The sequence below is a fragment of the Mus pahari genome, chromosome 5 (assembly GCF_900095145.1).
Source record: "Mus pahari chromosome 5, PAHARI_EIJ_v1.1, whole genome shotgun sequence".
Lineage (NCBI taxonomy): Eukaryota > Metazoa > Chordata > Mammalia > Rodentia > Muridae > Mus > Mus pahari.
Window position 1 is genome coordinate 107,234,523 of NC_034594.1, and position 12,333 is coordinate 107,246,855.

At 40.6% G+C, this 12,333-nt stretch overlaps 1 protein-coding gene across 6 annotated transcripts in view; it reads right to left on the reverse strand.

The window, feature by feature from the left end:
* Positions 1–323: 323 nt before the first annotated feature.
* Mdm4 (MDM4 regulator of p53) overlaps positions 324–12,333 on the reverse strand; it is a 35,390-nt gene continuing 23,380 nt past the window's right edge. For 3 of the 6 annotated variants that reach the window (XR_003843869.1, XM_029538490.1, XM_029538491.1), the window contains 3 exons: positions 11,367–11,513; positions 9,140–9,220; positions 4,446–6,301 (listed from right to left, as the gene is read on the reverse strand). Coding sequence is in view for 4 of the 6 variants with exons in the window: in XM_029538490.1 (XP_029394350.1) it covers positions 5,735–6,301; positions 9,140–9,220; positions 11,367–11,513 (795 nt within the window). In the remaining 2 variants the exon portion in view is untranslated. Of the gene's footprint in view, positions 6,302–9,139; positions 9,221–11,366; positions 11,514–12,333 lie in introns of all 6 variants that reach the window. The other 3 variants (XM_021197531.2, XM_021197530.2, XR_003843868.1) reach the window with 3 other exon arrangements.

Below are 12,333 nucleotides of genomic sequence, written 5' to 3' on the forward strand. Positions count from 1 at the left end.
TTTCGAAGAACTCTGCTCTCCAAAGGTTCTTGAGTCACTGCTGGACACTCTAGCAGATGCTGGAGACATGCATGTTTCATGACAAACACTTTGCACTAATCCTGACTTGAAAATACAGTAAACTCTATTTTTAATATTACTCTGCAGATGTTTCGTTTCTTTGGGAAATGGGAAGCAGAAATGAATACAATTATTCTAATATGCAACTTAGGGAAAAGCTGCCACTGACTTTAATCACTTCCCCAAATCATACCAAAGATAACAGAAAATGGATTAGCTGTACATAAGCAAAATTACCTATTTCCAATAATGACAACACACAATGAAATAAAAACTGTTTAATCACACAAAAACACAATAAAAACACATTAAAAGCATTACATAGTGCAAACACCCACATACAGGGCTATTAACTTAGTGGCACTGTAAAAAGTTACACAAGGACACACGGAAACATTTCCCTCTGGCCTCGTTAGTAAGCTGCCGTTCTTCTCAGTTTATTACCCCTCATTTGCTACTGCACTGGCAAGTACCAGACTGGGAATGTCATGAAACTGCCTCTCGACACACAGGTCGAGCATCTCATGCCAACCACTCAAGTGTAGACAGAATGAATTCCTATACAGCAAGACAAAGCAAGGAAGTCCCATCAGGATAGAATATGCTATCTAGATTTACTTGTGCTTCTCAAAGCGCCTGGAGGCAGCCCTCCCTAATCAAGGGAAGGACAGGCGGGTGGGCGGAGACTTAAAGCAGGCAACACAGGTCTACTGAGCAGGCAGTAAGGAGACCTGCACTCACTTCCAGAATAAAAGATTCTCAATATAACCCTTAGAGCACAGTCGACCAAGACTACTACTAGCTTCCTCCATCTTCAAGGCAGTCAGAGTTTTTAAGAGTTGTTTCTCCATAGTTGCCACATCAAACTGAGGTAGGAATGGATAGCCCGTGTGTGTTGGCTTTACAGGTGAGAAAAACTGTAGCTTACAACTTCCAGAGTAGGACATAAGCTGCTGGCTACGAAGGCCAAGAGTACTGCGTCTCTTTCTCTTAGGGGTTGTTCTTACTGGAAGGGAAGTGAAAACTATGGGCAGGAAGAGGGGGAAGATTGACCTCAAATTCCTTAGTGCTCAAACAAACCAACACCTCCACAAAGGAAGGCAGACGACAGCTGTACCCTCCCAGCTTCCCTCCTCTCTGCTGGAGCACATGGTCCATTCTGTAACCACAACACTGCTCAGGACAGGCTGAAGGAGGACCCTACATAAGTACACTGTACTTCTAAACACCCAAAGTGACAGATGGCCTCTGGCATAAAAGCAATGTCCAAATGCTGCGAACTCAAAAATAAGAGACCATAAAAGCGGTGAGGAGGGGGGGAGAATGAAGGGAAATGTCTACACACATCAAAGTACTTGCTGTTTAAGAATACAAAACGCCTTTGGGTAACAAATTAAAAGCTCGTATTGGCCCTCAAGTGTCTCAACACAATGCTAATCTTCAGTACCACTGAAGCAACTAGTCCTCTTAGCTTATCTCTGACTCCTCCAACTTAAGAAATGGACTTCTACTGTGCTGTGCTCCTAGATGGGACTGAAGGGGGCGCCTATGCAAAGACACATAAGCAGCACCATAGATGTGAGATCATTTTTGGTACCATCAGTTGCATGGGCATGGTGGCAGAAAGGCAGACATCTGTGAGTTTGTGGAGAGCCTAATCATAAAGCAAATTCTAGGTAAACCAAATAGCCAGGCTCTGTCTCTGAAAACAAAACAAAAACCAAGGCTATCAAGGTAAGACCAGAAAGAATTTACAATAAAAGTTTAACAATGCTACATTCACCAATAATGGCATTACTTGGGATTGCACATTACATCAAAAGATTTCAAAATGTCTACAAGACAGTCTTTCACAAGAGGAGAGAGCTGGCAGCTCCTCTAAATGAAAAAGCGTACAGTATCTGCAGACCATGAACTGTCAACAGAAAGACCCAAGCTAGGTCTAGGGAGTCCCTTTAACCACCACCTGTCTTGGATACTCATTACCAGCTTAGCCTTAGAGGGCTCAACAGTTTCTCTCATAAGCTTAACTGCAACTATCTACTCATAAATCTAAGGAACCTGGAGATACAAGCTCACCATTCCCTATGGCAGTGCAAAATTCCACCCATCTGTAAACATTGTACACTTTACTTTTGGCACAGGACAGCTTCCAGGTTTCTTTATCTTTGAAATGCAGGTTCTAAACAGCTAGTTCTTTATCTTAAGACATTTTTAGCAAAGGTAGCATCAATCTAGATAGTGTGCACATGCAACAATTGAAGAGGCATCAAAAAATAGTATTCTTTAGACTGAATCAACCATTTGGGCTAAAGGGAAAATAACAGTCACAGTATCTAAAGTCATGGAGATTCCCAGAATATCATGGAAACAGAACAAAACAGCTAAACAGCTGGTCCAAAAGTGTCTCTTTCTAAAGAGAACTAAACAAGGAACATTAGAGAACTGGGAATGCTCCCCAATTTCTCAATCAACTTTTCAAAGGCCCCAACATTACATTGAACTGACACACAAAGGTTACAAATGATCTGGCTTTCAGAATAAATTCTTTCAAACCATGCAAAGTATCACATACATCTAAATATACATAAATAATGAATTCATATCCACACAGTCACAAATGCTTGGCGGTACAATGTTCTATCATACAATTTTGTGGCAGATAAGAGGCCAGTCTGGCTGCTCTAATCTACCAGTTCCAGCCCTCAATCATAAACCTACTACATCCTAAATGGGCGAAGGAGGCAGTCACTTGTCTGAAGCCTAGCTCTGAATTGCTCATCTGACACAGTAGTAAACAGAAGCACATCAACAACCATGAAGTCCCCTGTGGGGAACACATTAACAGTGAGACCCTGGAAACTTTCCTAATAATCCGTCATCTCTGCTCTGCACTTTTTGTCCAAGATAGAATAACAAAAACTAACTTAAATGAAAAGCAAAATAAGAAATTTAGTCATTACATGCCTACAATTCCAGCCCTCGAGAGGCAAAAGCAGGAAGGTCACTTTAAAGCCGAGGCCAGCCCAAGCTGTAGGGCAAGGCCCAGGCCAGTCATTGTTAAACAGCAAGACGCTGCCCCAAAGATTAAGAAAAGCATTAGAATGAAACTGACATACTATATAATGTATCCTATTTTGAATGTAGTGCTTGGAATTAAACATCTTAATGACCCAATTCCACCCGGGAGGTCCAAGTTTAGGAAATAACTAAAGTACAGGGCTAGACATATCATAGCCTATTCTCAAGTAGAGACTGTGACTGGTGACATCTAGAATTACCTCTAAGCTACTTTTTCTCACTGCCATGGAGATATGGACATACAAGTCTGTTATCAGTCCCTCAGAGACTGCACATCAATCCCAACAGGAGCTGCAGGATTTTCAATACAAGCAGAAGATCCATAATAACAAGGACTTGACCAATGAGTTTGCTACAAATAGTGAAATTATCAACTGGGAGCAATGACAAGCCATGGCTAGGAAAGTTCCTCTGCAAACTAGCGGTTTGAATGAGAATGCTCCCCTATGCTCATGTTGGAATATTTGGTCCCCAGTTGGAGGAACTACTAGGGAAGGATTAGGAGATACAGCTTTGTTGGGGAGGTCTGTCACAAGGTGAAAACTTTGAGGTTTCAAAAGTCCATGCCATTCCCTGGGTTCTCTCTCTGCCTCCTACTTGCAGACTGAGATGTAAGCTCTCAACTGTTCCATCATGAACTAAATCCCTCAAACCATAAACTCAATAAATGCTTTCTTGTACATTCTGCCTTGGTCGGGGTGTTTTGTTATAGCAATTTTAGAGTAGCCAAGACACAGAAGCTAGTACCAGGAAGTGGACCTTTGCCGTGAAAGACCTGACCATGTGGTTTTTTTGGAGGAATGTGTAAGAGTTTGGGATTTTGGACTAAGAAAGGGTTCAAGGCTGTAAACAGAGTTTAATGGGTCCAATAGGAGCCTAAAAGATACTAGTAATGAGAGGAAGCCTAGATCAAGAGGCTGCAGGGTATAGCAATTATTAGCAACTGGCTAAAGACTTATTCTTGTTATGTTTTGGCAAAGAATGTGGCTGCCTTCTACCCTTGTCCTAAGAATTTGCCTAAGTCTGGAGTGAAAACTAACTTCTTTGATAGAGGAGATTTCCAGAAAGCCTAATACTGGCTCTGTAGCACAGTAATTAGTAATTCTTTTCATGGAATGTGGTGGCTTACATGAGAATATAAACCACAGGCTCTTAAGTTTGAATACTTAGCCCCCAGTTGGTGGAAATGGTAGACCAATTACCACTGGGGGGCAGGCCCTGGGGTTTCCCAGGGCTCTTTTTTTCTCTACATTCTACTTGCAGATCAAGATGTGAGCTCTCAGCTGTCCCTGCCAGCCATCATGGATTCTAACCCTCTTAAAAGCAAACCCCATTAAATGCTTTCTTTTATGTTTTGCATTGGTACTTTGTCACAGCAATTAAAGAATAACTATGATAACTAATCCAGTGAAAATTTGGTTAAGTTGGGTCTACTGGTAGAGCATGGGACAGACAGGGAACATGGAGTCAATGCAAGAACATAAAGCTAACATAGCTCCTCTTAGTAGTAGTTAGAGGAGCCCCAGTGGTCCCAGTCCAGCAGGGACACAATGATATAAGGGGACTGGATACCATGCATCTCCCCCTTTCTAACAGCAGGAGCCACAGGGAAAGCCAAGACAGCTAGATTGCCCTCAAGTTCAATAGCTCTAGGGACTTGGTCTTTAAAATGATGTACTCATATCCCTGGGGAAACATCAAGATGGCCCCCATGAGTTCAGTGGACACAGAAAAGATATAAGGGATTCAGCTTGAAGATCTTCAGTTCGTATATTGGTATTATACTAAATTGATGTGGTATAAAATGACTAAGCAGAAGAGATCCTTTCATAGCTGCTACATTCCTTCTCTCTACTGTCCAAGCCCTATCATAGGCCACTGCCTCAGAATGTGAACAACTCCAGAGCAAAAAATGCAAAACACCTAGCCAGCTTGAGACAAATGCAGTGTTGGCTACAAAGTCTGTACCTTTTCTTTTTAGAACTAATAAGGCTGTGAAGAGATGTACACCTGTGTTATTTGATCTAAAACTAAAATTTCAGATGGGCATAGTGGGACGGCTTATGAGCACATAGGTGGTGGTAAAGACAGGTATCGGGAATTTAAGGTCATCCTTGGCTACACAATGAGAGACTGATCGGATATGTCCTCTTCAGTGTTAGCCCTAGCATTTAATAACTGCTTTAGATTTTGATGCCTCAAGAACATTACATAACACCAGGGTAGAGAATAAATCAATTAATGTATTATTCTTGCAATAATTTGGAAGTGAATAAAAGAATGCATTGCTATGTTTGTATTGATATTATTCCCTCCTGGGTTTACAATTCGGAAGAAGAACAAAGTATCTCCTCATTAATGAAACCCTCAAAACTTATCTAAAATTCCATATATGCTTATACAAATAACACATGCAATGGGTCACATTTATAAAAGATGCTCAATACTGATCCTTTTTAAGACTAAGATCTCATTATATGGCCCAGACTGGCATCAAAATTGGTGATCTTCTGCCCCTGCCTCTAAGAATACTGATTTTTTTTTTTTTGATAAATGACCTGGTCCTCCTAGTATTTCTCTGCAACTGACTCAACTATGCTATAAAAACTTTAATAACCAACTGAATCTCTTTCTTACAAGCAGGACACGAAGCCCCAGACTTCTTCAGTCTCCTGGCACAGTGGAAACACGTCGTCAGATGGCTCGTCTTCCCATGAATAATGTTCCCATCCCGAGGCCTTTTTTCACATAAGCTACACGGCTTCAAGACATTCTGGAAATCTTCCATACTTTCTGTTTCAGCTTTCTGCTCAGAAAAAATATCTGTTTGTTCTCTCGTGCTTGAGATGATCTCTTGGCTTTCAGAACTATGAGCCAGATCCAAAAATCCCACTGAGTTGCAAGGGTCGAACCTGGGCTTTTCCTCCTTTAAATATCCATCTTTAGGCCTAACAACAGGAGCTGAAATGGTTCTCCTACAATCAGGGACATCAATTCCTTCATTGTCCTTTTCAGGTATGGCAGTGATATTAGATGTAGAGAGAGAATGAGTTAATTTAGAACAATCCGAATACCAACCCTTCCTCAAGGCCCAGCAACGAAAACAGTACCTCTTGCTTGGAGAATTAAACTTCTTGCATTCTGTACACTGCCACTCATCCTACAAGAAGTCAAAATAATTAAAACTGACGCTGAGACAAATGTGTGTTCACTATCTGCACAATAATGAAAAACAAATAATAATTTTAAAAGACAGGCCAGATTCACATTTCACTAAGTGTCAAAACATCCCATACCAGTGGTCTAACCTGAGACCTGAACAAATTTCATAGTCACAAAGCAGAAAATCTTTGCAAGAACAGCCAGTATGTTCTTAACCACCAGGTAGCAGCTAAGAGCACAAACTGCTCTTCCAGAGGTCCTGAATTCAATTCCCAGCAACCACATGGTGGCTCACAACCATCTATAATGGAATCTGATGCACTCTTCTGTCATGCAGGCATACATACATACACTCATATACAATCAATAAACAGATAAAACAGGTTTTCAAAAAAAAAAAGACTATAGCTTAATGAAATTTAAATCCTTGCTTACTTTCAAGGTAGTTATCTGGAGTTGCCTAGTATTGACAGAATCAATGATTTGGTAACACACAGACTGCATTTCTTTCAGGATGTGGTAGTCTGAATGAATATCCCCTCCAAGTCTCTAACATTTGAATACTTAGTCCCCAGCTAGTGTTAATTTGAGTTGATTGAAATGGCCCTCAAAGGTTCACATATTTGAATGTTTGGTTACTAGAGAGTATTTGAAAGAATTTGAAAGAATTAAGAGGTGTAGCCTTGTTGGAGAAAGTATGTCTCTGCAGGTGGGCTTTGAGATTTTCAGAATCCCAAGCTAGGTCCAGTGGCCCTCTCTTCCTGCTGCCTGAAAATCCAGATCTAGAACTCTCAATTACTTTTCCAGCACCACATCTGCCTGCATGCCACCCTGTTCCCTGCTGTGTTGAGAATGGACAAAACCTCTGAAACTGTAAGCAAGCCCCAATTAAATGTTTTCTTTGACAAGAGTTGTCTTGGTCATGGTGTCTCTTCAGAGCAATAGAAAACTGACTAAGACATGGCCTTATTGGAAAAAGTATAACTGGGAGCCAGCCTGAGGATTCAAAAACCTCCCTGCCTCCCCAGTGAGCTCTCTGCTTCTTGCTTGTTATTAGGTGAGAAAGCCAGTGAGCCCTCATTCTGCTCTCACAGGCTCTAACCATCTAGAACAGTAGGTGTAATTAAATACTTTCTTTCTAAGTTGCCTTGGTCATGGTGTTTTATCAGGACAATAGAAAAATAGCGGATGCACAGGACAAAGGCCAAGCAGTGCAAGAGCAGAGGTCATAACTCAACTGTCTAGAATGAGGGGCAAGGGACAGACAGTATTTTTAAAACTGCAACACTCACCAGTTTAGGACCCTTCAATCTTGCCTGAAATACTATATAAATACTCAAAAGACCATTATAATAACTTGGAACTCATAATTGACAGTTTGCTAGTTTAATTGCCATCGCTTTTTTATAGTACATAACAGGACTTATTAAGTCTAATGGCATCTCTTTGATGACATACCATGTCTATTTGCTTAAAAGTTTTTCTGTGCCCAAGTGCCAAAGAAGTCTGGTTAAGATAAGAACATTTATCTAGCTATTTGTATCATGGTCAAGAACATATCAGACCAATTGTGGTCCACTTATCTTTGCAAAGAATTACCACAATAGTCAATAGCAGTAAGGATGGACAGAGGGTGAGAATTAACACCAGGGACAACCTAGAGTTCTATCCTAAGCAGCAAAAATGTAAAATAACCTTTTTATTGGATTCCTATCATCTGTTTCCACAGTGAGTAATTTACAGAGGAAACGTGATTTTAAAAAATGGAAGAGAAAAAAAAAAAAACTCAAAGTATACACTTAGGTTTAGATGTGTCACTTGGTAACAAACTTAAGGTCTATTACCTAAAAGCTGAATTATCAACTATTCTTTAGTAACCCTCCATTTATATTAACTATATGGAAACTACACTTGTTTCACTTGAAGTGGGTTTTTGTTATTGTTTGGTATTTCTACAGGGTCTCTCTGTGTAGCTCTGGCAACCATAGAACTTGTCTGTAGAACAAGCTGACCTAGAACTCAGCGAGACCCACCTGCTTCTGCTTCCTCCATTGGCCAGCTCACTTGCATCTTTTTAATAGATGCTGTTAAATTGTTTTTCTACATTAAATTATAGATCTGACCTTAGATAAGAAAGTTGTTCAAGTAGGGAAAGTAACGGAGGACTATTCTGAACAACTCTGCATCAATCCTGCCGGATAACCAAAGAATTTGTGTTGTTATTACACTGTGGGTTTTTTGCATATGTGTGTTTGTGTGTACATTATGGGTCCAAAGATCAAACTCAAGTGGTTAAGTTAAGGTTTTGGCAACAAGCCTTTGCCTACTGAGCCACAAGTGTGCCAGAGCATGCTTGTGGAGGTCAGAGGGGAACTTCAGGTATGGTTTACCACCTTCTACCCTGATAACAAGGTCCCTGTCATTTGCTACTGCATATGCCAAGCTAGTTGACCTGTAAGCCTGCAGGAATTCTTCTGTCTCCACCTTCTTTGTTGCTATAAGAGCCCCAGGATTACAGCCATGCACTCCCAAGCCTGCTCTCCATGGGTTCTGGGACTCAGAAGTTCCTCATGCTTCACATCAAGTGTTTCCCTATCAAACCAGCCCCATGCCCTGTCCAGAGTTGTGTTAGCAGGAACAGATAGATTGATCATCTTTTTCCAAAGTAGAAAAAAATATTAGCTTAAATTATTCTTTTATTCTCTCAAATTCCAATCAAAAACTTCTGAAAAAGATGTAATGAAAAGAACCCAACATATCTTAGTAACTAGGAAAAGCAGACAGAAACAGGAACTAAGATTCAGCTAAAAATTGGCCACAGCAAAACAGCTTTTACCTCAGAGCTAACTTCCACATCAGTCTCATCTCTCAAGGACTTGGAGTCCTCAAGATCATCATCTTTTCCCACCTCAACCATCTGTGAAGAAACAGAGACCGCATTAGACGTGCTCACCTGCTTCACGGGAGACTGTGGATCTGAAAGCAAAGGTGATGAGTAGCTTCAATATAAAACACACTCCATCCCACATCACTACCACTTAAAAACCACAGGGTTACTAAATACCTTCTATATTCAGAAAGAGGTGTCCAAATTCATAGCTTCAAAGAAAATAACTGCCAGAAGGAAAATAAAAGCAGCAATTCCTATGCAGGAAATGTTATCTTGTGCACGGTGGCCACAGGGAATGAAATAGAGCACTTTAAAACCTTATTCTTCACATTCAAGAAGAAAGCTATGTGACAATCTGGCTGCCTTACAAAAGCCTGCCCACAGACCAGCCAAGTGTGCTGTGTACACACACCTTAATCCCAGAAGGCAGGAGGCAGAAGCAGACAGATCTCCAAGTTCCACACCAGTCTGGTCTAATGGTGGGATCCTGCCTCAAAAGAAAAGAAAAGAAAAGAAAAGAAAAGAAAAGAAAAGAAAAGAAAAGAAAAGAAAAGAAAAGAAAAGAAAAGAAAAGAAAAGAAAAGAAAAGAGTGGGGAGGAGAGAGGAGGGGAGAGGAAGGGAAAAAGAAAAGGAGAGGAGGGGAAGGGAGGGAGGGGAAGGGGAGGAGAGGGAAGAAAGAAAGAAATGTAGATAGTCTGGAACATAGTTCCATAATCTCAACATTTTGTAGGCAAAGGCAAGAAACTGCCAATAGTGCAGGGTCTACTTAATCTGCATATTGGGTTCCAGATCAAATAGAAATACAGAACATTCCTCTTTCTCAAGAAATAATTAACTAGGCATGGTAGCAAAGGCCTGTAATTTGTGTACTTAAGAGGCAAAGGAAGGGGGATCTGTGTGAGTTCTGGGCTAGCCAAGGCTACATGAAATTCTCTCAAAAGTTCAAGTATTTTAAGGCCCATTCTTTTGTATAAAAATGTCCAAACTGTCATCCTCATTTTAGTCACTAACATTCCTGCCCATGTTGTTTATAATTGGTTTAGAGAGTCTAACACATATTTATAGCAAACAACCCAAATTCTTATGAAAATTTGCTACCTTTATCTTCTGCTACATTTATTCAGTGGCTTTTTAAAAATGTATTTATGTGAATTATTGTGAGATGTTGGATCCTAGAGGTCCTGACAGTTGTAAGCTGCCACGTGGGTACTGGGATTTGATCCTGTGCCCTCTGAAAGAGCAACTAGTGTTCCTAACCACTGAACCATCTCTCTAGCCCCTCAGTGTCTTTTTTTAAAGATCTTTTATCAGTTAGTGTGCAAAAATAATGGGTCTTGTATAACACTTTCACACATAATCAATGGCTATTACCGAAGAACTAGCTCTGCTGCCCAATCCTTCTGACACCCAAGCTGCTACTTTAATTGTATACTTACACCATGATACCTTTTTTTCAAGACAAGGTTTCTCTCTATATAGCCCTGGCTGTCCTGGAACTAGCTCTGTAGAACATGTCCACAAACTCAGAGATCCACCCACCTGCCTCTGCCCCCCAGTGCTGGAATTAATGGTATGTACCACCATAACTAGCTCTAATTTCTTTTACATTATGTGTATGCATGTGGCTTTAAGCATGTGAACAGTGTCCAAGGAGACCAAAAGAGAGCATTAGAGATCTCCCTGGATCTAGAATCAGAAGCACTGAGCCACCAGGCATGGGTATGAGAAACTGAACTCAAGTTCTTGGGGAGAGCAAGGAAGCTCTGGCTCCTATCCCCTATCTCTAACTCCCTTCTTAATATAGGAGAAAATCATACTAACTTTAATATAGGTTTTAAAAATTAGCTTTTTCCAATTTTGTTATGAAATAGTTACAAAGCTACCAAAGTTCTTTAAATACAAGGATTCTTTTCTCCTGTAACAGAAACCGTTAAGGCCATTTATAGTTTTGCCTCATAAGCAAAAGTTTCTAAAAGAAACACTCCACAGTGAGTTCACTGAAGTAGAAGGGCAGCATGCCCCTAACACAGCAAGAACTTCTCCATGAATCTTGGCTCATTTCTGAAGCAGCCTTGTCTAACAATTTAAATCTTAAAACTGGGTGTAGAGAAATACTCAAGGCCTGCAGGTGCCTCTAGAACACAGACACGGAGTGAGAATGCTGGGACATACCTTCTTGTTACTTGTTTTCCCTACTTCACTTGTTTGCTCAGAATTACCAGCTTCAACTTTTATTCCAACACCTAATTGCTCTGACACGGTCTCATTTAAAAACCACAAATCGTCCGTAGTGTCTGAAACAACGGCAGTACCTATATCCTAACAGAGAAAAACAAGCATGAGCTTTGTAACTGGTAACTTATCAGGGGTGCCGAGTTCACTTAACGCCATTCAGAGAGCACCGTGCCTCTCCTCAACAGACATGTCTTCATTCAGCAGGACTCTACAAAATGGACAGTAAGTGAGATACAAAATACAAGAAATGGTATAAAAGTAACTTAAAGGAACTTAATAGTTCTACTAAACAGAATGCATTCTACAGTCATCTCAATAAGTAAAAAGCTAGAAAAGTTCTGTGCTTTCTGATATATCCTTCCTATTTAATATCAATGACTGCTTTCCAGAGAAACACTAGAGGCAATCCCATTCTTTGAACATGATACTTTTGTGTTTCTTTTTGAAAAATAGTTTCATGATTCAGTCCTGTTGAGCCTGGAATTCACTATGTAGCCAAGACTAGATTCAACCTCAACATCCTCCTGCCCCTGACCTCTAAGTACAGAGTGTATATACATGCACCACCACACACAACTACTTTCTGAAGCTTTCAACAGCATCCAACATATACAAACTTAACTTACTGCATTCATCTGAACATTTTTTTTCAAAGATTTATTTTTATTCTATATGTACAAGTGTTTTGCTTCATGCAGAGCCCACAAATGCCAGAAAAGGGCATCCTCTGGAACTGAGCTATAACCAACTGTGAGCCACTAAGTGGATGCTAAGAAGTAAACCTAGGTCCTCTGTAAGAACAGTAAGCATTCAAAAAAACCGGGAGGTGGTGGCACACGCCTTTAATTCTAGCACTGGGAAGGCAGAGGCAGGTGGATTTCTGAGTTCGAGGCCAGCCTGGTCT